Source organism: Spermophilus citellus (genome assembly GCF_964194105.1).
Source record: "Spermophilus citellus genome assembly, chromosome: 16".
In the NCBI taxonomy this organism is placed as follows: Eukaryota; Metazoa; Chordata; class Mammalia; order Rodentia; family Sciuridae; genus Spermophilus; species Spermophilus citellus.
In genome coordinates, this window is record NC_138196.1 from 27,133,994 (window position 1) to 27,153,373 (window position 19,380).

General features: G+C 39.7%; 1 protein-coding gene across 1 annotated transcript; it reads left to right on the forward strand.

Moving 5' to 3' along the window:
* Positions 1 to 17,096: 17,096 nt before the first annotated feature.
* LOC308635287 (ubiquitin carboxyl-terminal hydrolase 17-like protein 6) lies at positions 17,097 to 18,680 on the forward strand (the record flags this gene model as incomplete). The annotated part of the gene is made up of 1 exon (XM_081269647.1): positions 17,097 to 18,680. One exon carries the CDS (start codon positions 17,097 to 17,099, stop codon positions 18,678 to 18,680), a length of 1,584 nt encoding a protein of 527 aa, XP_081125773.1.
* Positions 18,681 to 19,380: the final 700 nt, after the last annotated feature.

Consider the following 19,380-nt stretch of genomic DNA (forward strand, 5'->3'; position numbering starts at 1 on the left):
TAGTCTCCTATTTTTCATTGTTATAAATAATGCTGCAATGGACATCATTTTAAATATTTTTTAAAAGTGAAAAATTTTTTGATATGATTGGATTTGTATGGTCAAAATTCCCCATTTAGAGAATATGTGTGCATATTTTCCAATTGTCCAAAGTATCCAAAGTGTTCTTGTCTGTAACCTCTCCAACATTGCCTACTTTCAATCTTTTGCCTTTTTGTCAATCTCACGGGTAAAAAATTGTCACTTATTATTGTATAATGATTTGAATTTCTTTTATTATTTATGAAGATTAAACATTAATCGTACAGATTTATTGGTAATTTGTGTTTTTCTTTATTAAAAGTCAGGTATTTTAAAAACATTACAAAACTATAAAAGCTGCTTTATGAGTTAAAGATACTGGCTCAGTCATGTTTATCTCTCAGTTATGTCAGTCTGACATTTACCTTTTAATTGAATTCATGATTTCTTCACAAACAAAAAATAAATGTATTATAAAAATTTATGAAGTGCTATTTAAAATTATGTCCATCTAGAATTTATATTGGAATAAGTTGTGAAGTATACAGTATTTAAGGTCTCTGGATTTTCTAATAATTATCCAGTTACCCCAGGACCAATTATTGAACACTATTTTTTTTTTTTTTTTGGTATTGGGGATTGAACCCCCAGGACTGCTTAAACATCGAATTACATCCCTAACCCCCCACCCCCCTTTTTAAATTTTGAGACAGGGTCTCACTGTGATAATCAAGCCAAAGTGACTCCATTTTGTTTAGTAACTCCATTTTGTAAAACAGCCATGCCAAATAGAAAGGTCAATATTGGGGCAAGTTGTTTTTCCTTTTGTTGTAGAAACCCTCAAGAACATGGAAATATCTAATGGGGCTCTGTTTCTGTAACTGGGGTGAATGGGCTAATTGTGATTGGCTAAGCTTCCTGCCGCCTGACTGCAATCTCCTGCTTCTGTAACTTGGCTTGCTTGCATTGGCTAAACCCCCAAATGTCCCTTTTGTGTTTTTCAAGCTTAAAAGGAAGGCCCTTAAAATTGTTCCTGGCGGATCCAGAACAGACTTTATGCTCCCAGTCAGTTGCCGTGCGGTGTGCTTCAATAAAGGCTTGATTCAATTGTACGTGAGTGGTCTGGAAGTCATTTTATGAAACCTGGGATGGTGCTTAAACTATAACATCACTAAGTTTCTGAGGCCTCACTAAGTTGCTGAGGCTGGCCTTGAACTTTCAATCCTTGTGTCTCAGCCTCCCAAACCACTGGGATTACAGGTGTGTACCATAGTCCCTAACTCAGTTATTGACACTAATACAGGGGTTAGAAAAACTATGTTTATGGTATTACCTTCCAAACTATTCTAAAATTGGGTCTCTTTTGGACTTTCTATTATATTCTGTCAGATCCTGAGTCAGTACTATGCTGTTTTAAATATTGCAGTTCTGTAGTATATATTAATGTCTGTAAAGCAATCCTCCTAATTTTCAAAAAATTCCTGGATATTCTCCTATAATTGGCTCATCTAAATGAATTTATAATTATTTTGTAAAATTCCAACAAGTTTTTTTATTTGCATTGCATTAATGTTATAGATTAATTTGGGAGAAAAATCATCTAACATAATCAAAATTTTTCTGTAGGGAACATAGCTTATTTCTTGTTTTCTCCATTTTAAAAAATGTCTCTTAGTAAAGCTTTGCAGTTTCCTTAATCTAGGTCTCATGTATATCTCAAGTTTATCCCTGGGTAGTTTTTGTTTTCCTGTTTGTGTCATGAATGCGGACCTTTCCCTTTACATTTTTTAATTGGCTAGTTTTGATAGTAATAAAATTATATATTTGTTGAGCAATAACTGTTATATATAAAATTTTCATTGATTCTATAGGATTTTACAGGGAGACGCTCATATCATATGCCAAACATGGTATTGATATATATTTCTGTGTACTATGTATATCTCTTAATTCTTCTTTTCTAATTGTACTGAATAGAACTTTCAGAACAATGTTGAATAATTGTGGTGAAATCAAATATGCTCATCTTGTTTCTAGCAATAATTTCATTTCACTACTTATTATATTTAATAGTAACTTCTGATAACTATTTGCTTACATGTCCAGGAAGTTTCCTTCTATTTGTAACATTTTCAGTTTCTAATTTTTCCCCAGAATGGGTGTTGGATTTCATCAGATGTCCTTACTGACACCTATCTAATATCTTTTTTATCTTTGGTTTGTGAATATGATAAGTTATCTACATAGATTTTCCTAATATTATATACTTTTTTACTTCATTGTTTTTCTGGTAGTGATAGATTATTTATTTAGGTTGGAACCAGATTTAATAGTCTCATATTTTATTTTGTATTATATTTTTAGGAATGATTCACTTGTTTTCTTCTTTCCTTCTCTCCTTCATAGGTTTCAGTATATGGCTATCCCAGTTCCATTAAAAATTGAGACATTTTCTGGTGGGGGTTTGGGCTCAGCGGCAGAGTACTCACCTAGGACATGCAAGGTCCCGGGTTTGATCCTTAGCGCCACATAAAAATAAATCAATAAAATAAAGGTATTGTGCCCAACTACAACTAAAAAATAAAAATATTTTAAAAAATGAGACATTTTCTTCTTTGTGTATGTTTCTTACTTTTCTATTTGGTTTATTTTCCAAATAGTTTAATTTCTTCTAGAGCTGAATGTGGTAATGTATATCTGCATAGAAATTATTAATTTGATCAAAATAATCTTATTTATCATAACAATGTCTCACTTATTGAAAAGCCACACAATGATATTGTTTTGTAGTTGAAATTTTTGCCTTTTTATCTGTTATTTGATTCTATTCCTTGTTTTTATATTTTCATTTTCTCCTTTTCGGTCTTGGTTAGAGTTGCCAACAGTTTGTGTCTCTTATTGATCTTCTTAAGGGACATTCTTAATATTTGCTTGTCAATCTTTTTTTAAATTTCATAATTAGTTAATTTTACTTTTTAATAAGTAATTCCCACTTCCTGCTTTCATTTATTTTTTCTAGTTTCTTCAATTAGTTGATTTTTTTTGTAAAAATGTAATTTTAAAACTATTTAAGGCTCAAAATCTTTTTCTTTTCTGAGTATTTGGGGATTATTTCTCTGTGCTTTGCTATGTATTGTTATTATTGTGATTGATGTAGATAGTATTACAGTTCTTGCTTTCTCTTACATTCAAGGATTTATAAGAAGACTGATTTTTAAATTTGCAAGGTATTTGATTTTTAAAAGTGCCAGACTTTTTTATTTCTATTGTGTCTGGCAGATGCTGCTATTTGCATATCAGATATCCATCTCTTCCATTTTTCTCTAGTCACTGAACTCAGATTTTGTTGATCGCAGCAAACTATGCAGCATAATTGCTCAATTTTCTACTCACCTTGTAGATAGTCCTGGCATGGGGCATGGTTCTGACCAGTGAGATGTAAACACAAGTAGAGTCCTTTTCTGAACAGAAAGGCAAAGGCTTTCCAAAAGAAAACTCATCACTTCTTTGCCCTTTTTTTCTTCATCCTTGCTAAATTCCCTGAAGGCAAATGTGATGCAAATGTTATGTCAGAGGTACAGGAAAAGTCAAGGGTAAAGACTAACAGACTAGGGATGGCAAAGCAGAAAGAGGGAAAGGAACTACATGACTTCTAATTATGTAGGCCTATGAATACCTCTCCTGCTAGTACCTATGCTTCCTGCTACTTGCAGCTGAATGAATTTCTAATGGGCACATTACCCTGTACCTAGAAAATGTGGCTTGCCAGAAGTCTACCTTCCCTTACCAATTATGATATGCTAATTGCTATAGTGGGTAGGCTACTCCATGTCAATCACACTGGTCCTGTTTTCTCTGTTCAGGGTGAACATGGAGCTAAGCTGTGACCACTCAGACAATGATGGAAGTCAGATGGCTTGAGGATACTTCTGGTCAAGATGTTCTTGCTCCAAAAAGAGGATTAGAATGGAAAAGTCCTCCATTATGGTGCTCCCATGACAAGGGAGCAAAGGAGAGGCTGGTGCGGTCCTTACATTCCCCTTCAAAGGCACACCTCCAATAACCTAAAGATCTCTTACTAGGCCCCACCTTTTAAAGGTTCTGTCATCTCTCAATGGCACCAAGCTCAGAGCCAAACCTTTAACATGTAGTCTTTTGGGGTATATTCCAGACCCAAATTATAGCACCTTGTTAGCTTAATCTTACAGATAAATTTGCCTGTAGTTTCCAATGTTAGAATTTGCAATTCAGAGATTCAAGTATCACCTGTCTTTTTTGTGGTTTTATTTTGTCACTTTTATTTCTAATGGACTGTGAGACACTTCAAAACAGCTGTAGCTCAAGGCAGTACAATGGCCCACAACTTCACAGCTGAGCCAAGCTGCTTTCGATGTCTATTGTGGCAAAAAAGACTAGCAGAGGGCTGGGGTTGTGGCTCAAGTGGTAGCGCGCTCGCCTGGCACGCGTGCGGCCCGGGTTCGATCCTCAGCACCACATACCAACAAAGATGTTGTGTCTGCCGAGAACTAAAAAATAAATATTAAAATTCTCTCTCTCTCTCTCTCTTCTCTCTTTAAAAAAAAAAAAAAAAAAAAAAGACTAGCAGAGGCTCTGTCTATGGCTCTAACTGCCTGACCACCCTCATTGTGAACTCACCATAGCAACACCCCAGTTGGCATATTATGTGAGGTGGACACTAGCCTTTCCCTTTTGTACCCACATTTAGTTCTCTGAAGTTGATTGTAGGTTCAGACTTTGTGTTCTCCATACCGTCAGTTAAGTTCTTGGCCTCTCTGAATTGGAGAACGTTGTTTTTGCTTGATTTGGATCTGTTGTCAGAAGCTCAGGTCCCAATCAGATACAAAGCAGGGAACTTTGTTGTGGTGTCAAATATTTCCCAGACATTATTATTTTTCTTCTTGTCACTTCTCAGGGCTTGGCTTTTGCTTTTCTATAGAGCTGTGCAAAGATTTGGTCTTCATTCTCTGACTCTTTAATCCTCACACCCTTGCACTGGGTTTTATCTACTCCCTTCTTTAAATTTCTTATTTGGATAATGCCTTATTCTCCCTCAAGAAACTGAATCCACAGGAAGTAATCTTCTGTCTTAGTACCTGCCTGAGTACATCTTGCGTCTCCATGAAATTACTGGAAAAGACGATGTTTGTCTCTACACAAGTTTTTAGTCAGAAGAATGAGCTGGAGTTCAGGGAAGGTGAACGTGGTTCAATTCTAGGGTGGTATTCATGTCAGCAGAACTGCCAAACCATCAACTAAATTGTCTGTCTAAAAAGCAATTTTTTAATAAATAATAGTTTAGGTAAAGAAAATACTCTGGCTCTGCCTTTAGAAATAATGGACCCATTATTTTGCTGAAGTGTATTGGGCTATTTCTTGCTCTTTATTAGTGCTGGGTCACTTATCTAGGTCTCATGAGGTTTAGTGTCTGGTTTGTTTTTTAACTCACAGTATTAAATATGAGTACATTCTATTTTTTTTTGTGTGTGTGTGTGTGTGTGGCACCAGGGATTAAATACAAGGCACTTAATGAGTAAGCCACATCCCTAGCTTTTTTAAAAAATAATTTTAATTAAAAAAATTTTTTTGAGACAGGTTCTCACTAAGTTGCTTAAGGCTTTGCTAAGTTGCTGAGGCTGGCTTCAAACCTATGATCTTTCTGCCTCAGCCTCCTGAATTGCTGGGATTACACAGGCAAGTGCCACCACACCTGGCAAGTATGTTCTTTTTATAATCTCTGGAAGGTGGAAAGGTTTTTGAATTTGATTCAAATTCACCCCTTCACGTGGTATATCACAGATGTCAATTGCTTACAACCCTCTCCTGCCTTCTGATAAACCTAGCCTAATTCCCTCTTAAGATTGGGAGCCATCTCGCCACATGTTGGGGACCACAAATCAAGTCAAGATGGCGCCTGGCAGTTTGCCAGGAGGAGTGGTTTGTGAGGCAATGCCACGGAGCCATTAAGATGATGGGATTCCTTATTGGCTGATTGCCGTATCTGGATGATGCTAATTGAGTCAAGCTGTGTGTAATCAGTTAGGTATATATGCCTCTGCTGTAATAAAGGGGCTCCTGCTACCTTGGGTACCCGCTACCTTGAGTTCCCGCTCAGTTCCCGCTTCAACCTTCAAGTTACTTGTCACCTCCCGGTTATTTTGCCCAGCCGAACTGTGGCAGCCACCAAGGCATGAAAGGTTCATTTTGTCTTTACTATAAATCACTGTGATTTCTAAACTTGCTTGGAATGCCTTCCCATGCCTTGAACTCACCCATGCCAGGCTTTCCCTGACCAGATAACAACCCTTTCCAAAACTTTAGTGGAGCCTCATAAATTCTGGCTCTCCCTGGCCAGATAATGACCCTCTCTGAAGCTCTAATGGTGCCTTAATAGATTCTGACATCGGGACCAGCTAAAATATTAACTAACCTTTGTGTTATGCTTGTCAAAATTTTGTTATCTGGCAAGACTTGGCAACTAAACATTCATTTTAATTTTTTCAATTGTAATTTAAAATTTTCTGCTCATTATTTCTATTTCTCCTGAATGCAATATTAAATATAAAAATTTTGTTATCTGTAAATTCTCAAGACACCCTCCTTTTGTGTAACTTTCTGTGCTATAAACCTATGCTCCTAGAGAGCTACTGGGCTGTCTTCTGTTCTCGAGTTTTTCGGGAGAAACAGCCTGGGCCAGTCGGAATTACAAGCTTTCTTTGATTTGATTTCAATTGGAGTAAGTAGTCTTTTCTTTGCATTGTGGTCTAACACCTTCCCACAGTAATCTTGCCATTGTTGACTTATTCTGTCTGAACACATCCTAGAAAAGTCAAGAAGTCTTCCCATGATTTTTATCACCTGAAACCAATCCCAGGTTCTTATGATGTACCTGGCTTTTGTATCAAGACATGAATCTGGGACTGGGATTGTGGCTCAGTGACAGAGCACTTGCCTTGCACAGGTGAGATTCTGGGTTTGATCCTCAGCACCAAATAAATAAATGAATGTATTTTTTTAAAAATAACTGTGGTGCAAAACTATAAAATTAAAAAAAGCCATGAATCTTCTGTTCACCTTCCCCCAACTCCTGTCACACACATCAGTTTGAATGAAGAAGTTATTATCACTCAAAGTAATTTACTTAGACAAAAAGCATCCAAGAGCCTCCTAGAATTACCCAAAGATTTCATCAGGGAGGTGAGTATTCATGTGTAGGACTTTATGTAGCAGGCCCCCACAGTGAGTCATCCATCTCCTGGATATTCTTGTTCTTCCCCAAAGTCTGTTTAGGCTACCACATCTCTATGGGTGTGTCTGTTCCCAGCTTTGAGGATTCTCTTTCCTCATCTACCCTAATTTCTCCTGGGAACTTCAGTTTCTTTCCCCTAAAGCAAAGGAGACCCTCCTCTCCTCCTTGACCTAGACAATAGCAAGGCCCATGGAGCGAACTCACCTTACAACTCAAGGCTCATCTACACATTTTCCCAAGAGGAATGTCGGTGTTGCACTTCAGAGGAATTCAATTAATAGAATGACCTCATTCTCTTTAGTCTTGACATATAGACCATCTTAGTGTTAGCTGGAAAGGAGAGCATATTGTAGTGCTTTATTTCTTCCTACTTTTCCAGTCTTGGAATTGATGTTCAGTCCCTGTGACCTTCATACAACCCTATGACTCAGAATTTGCAGGGATATATAATTTTGTTCCCTCTGAGGAATTCAACTCCCTATTCCCTGAAATGGTCGGGCCTTTCTTCAGTTTGATTCTAGTTATACTTATCTTGTAGCATTTTTTAGAAGTTTCTGGAGTCTAGGAAATACCATATTAAGTTCCAGAGTTGGCAAAGATTCTACAATATTTTTATATTTGAGATAAGAGTTAAGTAAGTAGGCTTCTGATGCCATCTTGAAGTCAGTGTCTTTGGCTTAATCCCCCCTCCCCCATTCATTTTTCTTCCCAAACTCTCTGTCACCCAGACTGGTTAGCTCTGTTATCAGGAGCTCACACTGCACTGCTCTGGGTTGTTTGGATGCTCTCTAAATTCTGCTATTCTTTAGATTAGGTGGGAGTGGAGGGGAGGAGATGGCAGGGATAGGAAGGATAGTAGAATGAAACAGACATTATTATTACTGTGTGTATATATGTGACTGCATGACCAATGTGATTCTGCAACCTGTACACTCAGAAAAATGAGAAATTATATCCCATCTGATTCAAATGTATGATATGTCAAGGTCATTGTACTGTCATGGGTCACTAATTAAAACAAATAAAAAAACATGAAAAAAGGAAAAAAATTCTGCTATTCTCCAGAAGCCGACTCAAATTCTTCCTCTTCTATTAAAATCTTCCAAAGTCTTCTATCTGAACAAAATAAGACATAGGGTTCTTCAAACTATCAGTACAATTTTGAACATTGTTGTGAGCATCTTTACTTTTTTCTGATTGAACAGCTCTGTGGCAGTCAACCAAGGATTGCTATATAGGCTCCTTCTATTGTTATTTACCCAACACATGTTTTAACTTTGTTTCTGTACCTACCTTTTCTTTTGAGTGAAGGAATCACTTTTGTATGTTTCATGGTATTCATTAAATACTGATTTTGTATTTTTTATTTATTTAGCAATAGTTTCTAAGTGTTCATTAGAAAAAGTCAACAGTAGTAAAATAAATATTATACTTTGATTTAAGGTCATAGTTATTCTTTGGGTTGAAAGGGGAATATAAACATTATATCTGTAATAGTTATATCTAATCATGTGGGTTTAGGGAAATTAATTCTCTATGGATTCATCACAGCCCAGAACTACTTATATTTCTTCATAACTTCCAACAACAGCCATTCTCTTTCAGGATCTCCAAGTCAATATCAAGTGGCAAGGCGATGGTGGAAGTGGAGGGTTTGGAGAAGGATTGCAGAAACCATGCCAACAATAGAGTTCTGGAGGGATTAATAGCAGTTGGGATTTTTGACGAGGGATAAAGGAGCTAAAACAAAGCTGAAGTTCTTAGTTCCAGACGACCACCAATTCCCAGAAATGCCCTGGGTTTTCACTGTAATTTTCTAATTAATTAGATTAACTCTGACTAAAAAATCATATGGTCAGATTATTGTATCAGGACTAATTAATCTTGCTCTATGCCTTGGCAAATCTCCATAATCCATACACCAGTTCCAACCTGTTGATTAATCAATAAGCCTGCTCACAGTTCTGTCAAGTGAGCAGATATTAATTTATCAATAATATAATGTGCTACTGGCCTTTTAAAAAATATTTATTTTTTTAGTTGTAGTTGGACACAATTATTTTACTTATTTCTTTTTATGTGGTGCTGAGGATGAACCCAGGGCCTCCCACATGCAGGGCGAGCACTCTACTGCTGAGCCCTGTGTTACTGGCCTTTGATGATATCAAAAGGGCAACTAATTTCTCAAGAGTATGCTAATTCAATAATAAACAATAAATAAAATTGCCCTGAATTTAGAGATATGTGATTGTAGAAACTATCAATTAGTCTGCAGTTCATTTTTTTTAGTGAAGAATAGCTCACTGATTTAATTTTGATAGCTTTAACCCTGAACTTTTGGCAAAAGAAGCAAACAAACAAAAACTCCACCCAAATATATGCAGAAGCCACTAGTTTTCTGGGCATTTTCTTAGCCAGATAGATCTATTTTCTGGGGTGAGAAGTAGAAGTCAAGTCATAATTATTATTTTTGCCATGGGCCAGTTCTTTCTGGATGTGATCATATGTATATGTTCAATTATATGATTATATGAATTCCTGTCTATCTAACTCTTGAAACAAAGCAAAGCATGAAGAGCAAATGACCCAGTCAGTTTCATTTCCTGAATAATGACTTGGATCTTCATAATAATTTCTTAAGCCCCAAGCAAACCAACCTTTTTATAAGAAGAGGTATAAGCCAGATTTTATACGTATTTTTTCTTTGTGTTTCACTTGTTTTCTATCTCTCCTCCTTTTACTTTTCTTTTCTCTCTTTTTTGCCCTTTTCCTCTATTCATGACTGAAGCTAATGATTCTATCATCTTTCTTCACCCATTCAGTTGTTTATCTTTTCAGTGGGCATTCTAATAAAGAATTCAGTGTTTAGCAAAATCCAGTTCCCAATAAAGACATAGAAAGTTTTGATTAGTGCAAAAGGTAAATGATTAGCAGCCATTAGGTAAAATTTATTTGTAATAAATATTAACTTTAACACATTGACTTTCCTTCATTGTGACCAGAGTAACAGAATATTTAGAATTTAAATGTGCTTAGGTTAGAAACTAAATAGGAATTGGACTACTGGTCAAAAATAGGAGTGGGTAATCTCTCTCAGGACAATGCTATGAAAAAAGCTATGAAAAATATAAAATTTAAATTATAAGAAAATTGTAGGTTCAAATTCAGTTGTAAGAAATAATACATAATGATCCTCTGTACCCTTTATCTACTTTCATTGAGTGTTAACATTTTGCAGATATAACACCCAAGGCATTGACATTGATATAGTCCAGATATAGATGTCTTCATCACCAGAAAGAAGCTTGGTGTCATTCTCTGATAACCACACCCACTCTTCCCTCCCCTCCCCATTTCTGATCTCTGGGAACAACTAATCTGTTCTCCATTTCTACAACTTTGTCAATTTAAGAATGGTATCTAAATGGAATCATACAGTTTGTCATATTTTGAGATGGGCTCTTTGACTCAACATAATTCCCTGGAGATGGAGTCAAGTTATTGCATGTATCAATAGCTTGTTCTTGCTGTCTAGTTTTCCATGGCATAGAGGTGGCATAGTATAGAGTTTAACTGTGTACTTGCTGAGAATATCTGTGTTGCTTCCAGGTTTCAGTTATTATGATTAAAGCTGCTATGAATTTCTGTGTACAGGTTTTTGTGTGAATATATTTTTCATTTCTTTGAGATAAGCAAATGCCTGAGAATGCAAGTTTAGTTTAGAAACTGCCAAACTATTTTCCAGAGTGGTTATATTATTTTATAGTCCTACCAGCAATGTATAAGGATCGTTTCTCCACTTTCTCATCAGCATTTGTTGTCCTTAATTTATTTTTATTTTAGCTGCCCTGATAGATGTGCATTGCCATGCCATTGTGGTTTTAACTTTTTGTTCTCTAATGCTAATGACATAGAACATCTTTCATGCACTTAATTCCCATCTGTATATGTATCTCCATAGGTAAAATGTTTCTTCATGTCTTTTGCCCATTCTCTAATAAGTCTTTTAAAATTATTGAGTTTAGAGAGTTCTTATTATATTGTACACACTAGTACTTTGTTGGATATGTAGTTTGTACATATTTTCTCCCAATGCATAGCTTGCATTTTCATATATGTTAAGGTTTACATCTGCATTTTATTGTTTGTTTTCAATTTATTTCTCCTGTCCTCTTTTTCTGTGTGTTATTTGAACAGTTTTTAGGGTATTATCTGGATTTATTGATAACATTTTGGGGGACCTCTTTTTGATAACTTTCTTAGTGGTTACTATAGGTGGAACTATCTATCTATCTGCAAAGTGTCTCATTTGGCTGATATCAGTGTTTTCCCAATTCAAGTGAAGAATAGAAAATTTACCTGTGCTTAGGTTTCTTTACCCTTCCTTTTGTTAAAATATATTTGTCAAGTATTTCCTTCTATATTCACTGACCTCCATACCAGATAGCATTATAAATTTTGCTTCAGTTATCAAATATGATTTAACAAGTAGGATAGCCTATTGTTCTTATTCAAATTTTCTTTTTTTAACTTGCTTTGATGTTCCTTCTTTTTTGAGGTTTCTGTTATTAGAGAACATTCTTTGTGTGTAGGGTACTGTCTAGAACTTTCTTTAGCTTTTTTTTTTTTTTCTGGTGGTACTGGGGATTGAACCCAGGTCCTTATACACACTAAGCAAGTGTTCTACCATTGAATTATGTCCCAGAACTTTTAAAAAATATTATACATTTAATTTATTTTTCTAGTGTTTTTATTGGTGGGTACCCAATATTTAAGAATTTTTTAAAAAGTTTTTGGTATCAGGGATTGAACTCACAGGAGCTTAACCACTGAAACACATCTTCAGCCCTTTTTATTTTTTTAATTTGGCAACAGGGCCTTGCTAAGTTGCTGAGGCTGGCTTTGAACTTGTGATCCTCCTGCCTCAGCCTTCCTTGCTGTTGGGATTTCAGCCATGTGCCACCAAACCGGATTTTTTTTTTTTATTATTGGATGTTCAAAACATTACAAAGCTCATGATATATCATCTTTCATACATTTGACTCAAGTGGGTTATGAACTCCCATTTTTACCCCAAATAGAAATTGCAGAATCACATCGGTTACACACTCACATTTTTTACATAATGGCATATTAGTGACTGTTGTATTCTGCTACCTTTCCTATCCCCTTCTATCCTCCTTCCCCTCAATTCCCATCTTCCCTCTCTGCCTCATCTGCTGTTGTTCAATTGTCTCCCTTGTTTCCCCCCCCTTTCCCCTCACAACCTCTTCTATGTAATTTTGTGTAACATTGAGGGTCTCCTACCATTTCCTTTGGGCCCAAGGGTTGTGGGCCCAGTGCCCCATGCCAGCACTTCATGGGGCATCTTCTGCTCCTGGCACTGTGTCCAAAAGCCCCATGGTCCTTGTCCTTCCCCTGTGGGTGGAAAATGAAATTTTAGTGCATCAGCAGAACCACAACCATGGCTCCATTGTCAACAAAGGACAGATTTTCCACTCTGAGTTCAGTACTGCCTTTTTCGGAGGGATTCAGATGGGGGACATATTGATTACTATGCTATTTGAGATTCTAGGGTTGTTCCCTAGAGTTGACACAGAATTGACAAGGACACTAGTAGGAAGAACTGGAGATCCTGAAACAGAGGATGTGGAGTCAGGTTTGAACAAATGCACAACACCCTGGCTGGATATGATACTTATTTGGAGACATAGTGGACTCTGGCAGCATCTCAACAGACCAGTTGGCCTGGTGAGGAGTTCCCAGGCTAGGCCCTCAGGGGACTGGGATGGACAATTCAGTTACAGTGACAGAAGCATGCAGGATCTAACCCAGGCTCATTGATCCAAGTCACCCCCTGGCTCTCCATATACCTAGGCCTCCTCTTACCTGGGGTCCTCCTCCTCTGGTGGGGGAGCCCTGGGACCCACTGCTGCCTTTCACATTCTGGGTTTCATGAGTCTGTGTGGCTGAGGCTGTGGGGAATGACCCATCCACGGCCTCATCTCCTTGGAGTCAGGTCTGCCTTCCTCAGGGGCTTGCTTTTAGAATTTTCTGAGTCACAAGGAAAAGAAAGGAAAAATGTCATATTCACAGAGAAACAGATACTTTCTTCCCCTGTACACTGAGCAGAGCTCATGACCACAGAGTCAAGTCTGTTACCCTCAATGTGATGTCCCTTCCCCAGATGTTTCTCCATTCTCTGCTGTGGCCACCTGGTCCAGGAACAGGACCCTGCCATAGACTAGACACACTGCATGGGAATGTAAGGGTAGATTTGCACCACGAGTGGCTGATTCTAGAGAACAGGCACCTCTCTGTTGTGGCACAGTGTCAGTGCCAGGAGAGGAAGTGATTTTCCTGAGTGATGAGATGACCATGGCCACGAGGACTGGTAGACGTAATGCTCTTAGACACCTATTTGAAAACCGCAAATGCAGTGTGGTTTCCCTGCTTGATTTTCATTGCTACCTTTGAGGTCAGAGTAGACAGTTTTCAGGGACAATGTCCCAAAGAACATCTATTTTCTTTTATACTTAAACTTGAGCTCATGATCTTGATTCTTATGTGCTGGCTTAACATTACTGCCTTTCTATTTAGCTAGTTTCTAATAAATATGAAATCGATGTATTTGAACTAGAATTGAACAAAGGAAATATTTATACTTGACATCTCCATGTGATATATTAGGCCCCCAAATCAAGAACTGACAGATTCAAAATATTGACATACTACCCTGCATTTTCCTGATCATAATGGGATAAAGATATAAATAGCAACAAACACGGACATTTGATTAAGATCTGGAAATGGAGTGACTGACTATTCAAGAAACAGTTAATCTTTGAAAACCGAAAGGGAGAAATTAAACAATGTCGTTAGCCTAATGGAAATGGGGTAACAATATAGCAAAACCTGTGGAATGCCACCGTAGGAAGCACTAAAAGGAAAGCTTCTGGCAAGGAGTGCCTAGATAAATATACAAATATGTTTATATATGTGAATATAACGCGTGAGTGATCTCCAATAAGTAAGCCTCCCAAACCTCCGAAAGTAGAAAAAAATAAAATAATAAATATCACAGAAGATGCATAACACAAACAACTGTTGTGATGAAATAATAAATAAAATTGAAAGGCCTTTTGCTACAAAGACCAGAAAATATAAACACAAAATAACAGAGGAGAGGCAGGTGACCTGAATAAATTAGAGGTGACAGGAGACCTTACAACTGACACCAGAGAAACTAAGGGAATCCTGAATCATGAGAAATTCTTTTTGAAAAAAAAAGCTAATAAATTTTAAAATCTTGAGGAAGTGGATAAATTCCTACCCAAATTCCTGCCCTTGGACATAAAATGCCCATGATCTTTCAAAATTGACCTCAGTATATATTCAAAACACAAGGAAGGAATTGAACCAGTTGTTGTAAAGATTCTCCCAAGGAACATCCATTGGTAGATAGGATCACTGCTGAGTTTCAGCAAATTTTTGACAGGATCTAAAAGCAATGCTTCTCACATGCTTCCATACAATTGAAAGGGGGGAACATTTAGAAACCGATTCCATGGGGCCTGTTAGTGGCAGAGCAGGCTGAACCAATGTCAGCTGCAGGGTGGGCTGAACACTTGACCCTCACCCATCTGGTTCCTTATCCCTTGTTTGCCTCAAGTCAGAACACTTAACCCCACTCAAGGCTGAACACTTGACCCCCACACATCTGGTGCAAAGGAAACCCACATCTAACTTCTTCCCTCTCACTGAGGGCAGAAGATGAGACCCTTAGCAACTACTGTATGATCCAATCACTGTGGGCCAACAAAGCAGCTTGCAGACCCAGAGACCCCGTCAGATTTTGGCTATCAAAACTCTCCCCTCTCCTTCTCTCTCCTTCCTGTCACTCTCTTTTCCCCCCTCTCTCTCTCTCCCTCTCCCTCTCTTTTCTCTTTTTTCTCTCTCTTGTGCTTTGCTGTCTTCTCTCTCTCTCACTCTCTCTCTTTCTCTGTTTCTCTCTCTCTCTCTCACTCTCTTTCTCTCTCACTCTCTCTCTTTCTCTTTCTCTCTCTCTCACTCTCTTTCTCTCTCTCTCTCTCTCTCTCTCTCTCTCTCTCTCTCTCTCTTTTCCTTCCCTGTTAATCAGACACCACCACAATAAAGATCTCTTGGTCACTCCAAGTGTCGTGGTCACTTTCCTTTCAGAGCCAACCTTCACCTGTTTATTTACCAAAACTGAGGAGGACACAAGAGAAAAAGCAAAAATGAACTAACCACTGACATTCAGCCATGAAGAAGGAAATCCTGTCAACGTCAAGAGCTTTCCTGGAACTGGAAGACCCCACATTCTACACACTGAAAGATAAGGCTCCAGGGCTGGGCTATAGCTCAGTGGTAGATTCCTTGCCTTGCAGGTGTGAGACCCTGGGTTTGATCCTCAGCACCACATACAAGTGAATAAATAAATAAAGATTTAAAACATAAAAGGCTCCAGTGTTTTCTCTCATGTGTGGAAACTAAAGGAAACAGATGACTGAAAGGTAGAGGTGGGATCCCCAAGGACTGGGAAGGGTATGGCTAGGGTGAGAGATGGAAATTGAAGACAGAAGAAGGGGAAATGGGTAGAAGGGTGGATGAACAGGGGAAAGCTTGACATGTGCATGGATGAAACTACCAGGATGAAGCCCATTAATTTGTTCAATTTACAGTTTAAAATGCCCAGGGCAAAAACCACCAGTTTCCATAGAACTCCTGGACCTCCCCATAGAGCCCAGAATGGTGGAGTAGGTTTCCTTTGAAATTTGAATCTTCCTGCAGTCATTCAAATGTTGAATGATTAATATAATCCTTCTAAACGCAAACACCCCTGTTTAAAATGAAGTGAGGCTTACCCAAGGACTACACCTCCATCATCTCCTGTTTCTCCTCTACTCTTTTCCCCAGCCATACTCTGAAGAACCCATTGGGAAGGGAATCCAACCTGAGGTCCATCTGTCCATCCCTAGTCTGTCAGCAGGTTGTCAGGAAGGTGGCTGCTGGGCAAACACCACAGGAGCAGAGTCAGCTTCCTAGATGTCACATTATCTTGAACATAATAAAAATCTTATTCCCTGCCTCCTTGATATTTCTGCCAAAGACAAGCAGACATATTCCTAAAGGACTTCCTTTTGAATTCAAAACCATCATGGAAATGTGTCAGGACCCGTCCAGCATGACTTGGTTTATTGAGAAGGAAAAGAAATGTATCTTTTTAATCAGAAAAGTGGTTTAAAAGTTTAATAATACTTATATATTTTAATAAGTAAAAACATTTTAATTGAGATATTACCACTATGAATATGTGCACGCCTCAAAATGCTTATGAAATGGGGTTATAAAAATACTCCTTGGGCTGGGGATGTGGCTAAAGTGGTAACAGCGCTCGCCTGGCATGTCCCTGGAGTTGGGTTCGATCCCCGGCACCACATAAAAATAAAATAAAGATGTCCACCGAACAATGAAAAAAAAATAAATATTAAAAATTCTCTCTCTCTCTCTCAAAAAAAAAAAAAAAAAAAAGTGAGATCCACAAACAGGGAAAAGAGTCAACCAGTCTCTCCAGGAAGTGAACTGACCACACCCAAATCCCTAATCCAATTAAGTGCTTGCAGGTGATTGGTGGATCTGTCAGGAAGTTAGTGGGTGTGGTCAGGAGGCTGAGCTATAAAAGGCTGAAAACATGGACCCGGCCGTCATTTGAAGGCCGGCTCCGAAGGAGAAGCTCTCTCCTCTCCAGATTCAGCGGGGAGACCTGGTGGTCACTGCTCCTGGAGACATGGAGGCAGCTTCACTCCACTGTGGAGGTGAGTCTCAGTTTCATGACTGTATAAAACCTGAATGTTCATCAAATGCAGCTGATGCTAAAGTCCATTTGGGTCCTTCTCTACCTGCAGAGTCATCGTTGTCACCTTGCCCTGACGCACACTTAAATAAGAATTCAGCTCCTGTGGGGCCACTGCTGGCTCCTAGAGGGAAACTTTGTCTGAACTGGCAGAGACCGTCCGCGGCTGGTGCTGGGCTGCAGAACATGGGAAACACTTGCTACGTGAATGCAGCCCTGCAGTGCCTGACATACACACCTCCGCTGGCCAACTACATGCTGTCCCAGGAGCACTGCCAGCGCTGTCCTCGTCACAGGGCCTGCATGCTGTGTGTGATGCAAGCCCACGTGAGGCGGGCTCTCCGCCACCCTGGGGATGTCATTCAGCCCCTGCCTGCTTTGGTTGACGGCTTCCACACTTCCCGGCAAGAAGATGCCCATGAATTTCTGCTCTTTACTCTCCATGCCATGCAGGAAGCATGTCTGCGTGGGCACAAGAGGCCGGGTGCTCACTCCAAGGACCCTACCCTCATGCGCCAGATATTTGGAGGGTGCTGGAGATCGCAAATCAAGTGTCTCCACTGCTGTGGCCTTTCAGACACTTTTGACCCCTACCTGGACATTATGCTAGACATCACGGCAGCTCCCAGTGTGCAGCATGCACTGGAGCACTTGGTGAAGCCTGAGTGGCTGGAAGGGGAGAACGCCTACCAGTGTGGTGTTTGTCAGAAGAAGAGGCCAGCCTGCAAGACCCTGACCCTGCAGAAGGCACCAAAGGTTCTTATGCTTGTATTGAAACGGTTTTCGGATCTCACAGGGGAAAAAATGGCTAAGCACGTGCACTATCCTGAGTGTCTTGACATGCAGCCATACATGTCTCAGCAGGGCAGAGGCCCGCTGGTGTACGCCCTGTATGCTGTGCTGGTCCATGCCGGGGTGAGCTGTCGCAGCGGACACTACTATTGTTACATAAAAGCTGGCAATGGCCAGTGGTACAAAATGGACGATGCTAAGGTAGTGGCCTGTGACATTACTTGTGTCCTGAGTCAGCGTGCCTATGTCCTCTTTTATGTCCAGAAGAGTGAACTTGAAACTGACAATGGGAGTGTGTCCCTGGGCAGGGAAACAATAGCGCTTGGGCCTGAGGACAATATCTTGAGAGCCACTCAAGGAGAGCTCCAAGGAGACTCCTGTAGCAAAGCAGTAGAGCCAGAAGAGCGCTTGGTGGATACAGCTACTGGAGAAATCACCTTGGATCAGTGGAAATTTCTCCAAGAACAGAACCGACCAAAGTCTGAATTCAACCTCAGGAAAGTGGAATTCACTCTGCCTCCCAATGTTGTTGTGATTCACCAGTCAAAACACAGAGAAAAGGAGAACATAATGGATAAGCAGGAAAAATACAAGCAGAGCAAGGATACCAAGCACAGCATGCGTGAGGAGTTGGTGAACACTGGCCAACTCCCGTGTCTTGCAGGAAGGCCCAGAGCCAACAAGAAGAAGAACAAGCAGGGCAAGAGGACAGTAATTGTGGTCTAGCAATCCAGGGCACTGTGAAGGCCTTTGTATTGCAAACTAATGGTAAGTACTTAGCAGTCCCTGGAGTGCTTTGAGTTCCCTGAAGTAGAGGAGTGCAAACAGAAGCCTGGGTGATCACAGAATCCAGTTGTGGGTTTGGGAGTCAAACCAAAGCCTTTAGTCAGTCTCCAATCATTGGGACTTCTCCAAAGTGCCATGGCATCCCTGAAACCTTGAGAATAGTGGTGGATGGGCAGTGGAAAGAGGGAAAGGTGCCCATGGCATCCAAGCAGTTCAAGGTCAAGTACCACTGCAGAAGGTTGTCCCAACAAGCTCAGCTGCCTCCAGAGCCCAGGGACGTGGCACTCTCCAGCTGCCAGCTCACCCCCTGTTCCTGAGGGGGCAGCAGCCCCAGGCACCTGAAAGGTCATGAGGATGTGGATGCGGTTATCCAGGAACTCATCCCCCTGCAGAAATCCTTCTCCTCCTCTTCTATCTCTGCTCCTATCCTCCCTCGCCTCTCCTTCCTCTTCTTCCTGTGGTCCAGGTGTGGGCAGGGCCACTTCCAAAGGCTGCCTAATTAGGAGCATTGGGCCTTCTTTTGTCCAAGGGATTGTCTATGCGCCCTGCGAATCCCTCCCTAGAAGAAATGGCTTTTCTAGAGGGAGAAGCCTGCAGCCTTAAGGTTGATTCTAAAGATAGTTCTCCTAACTCCATGAAC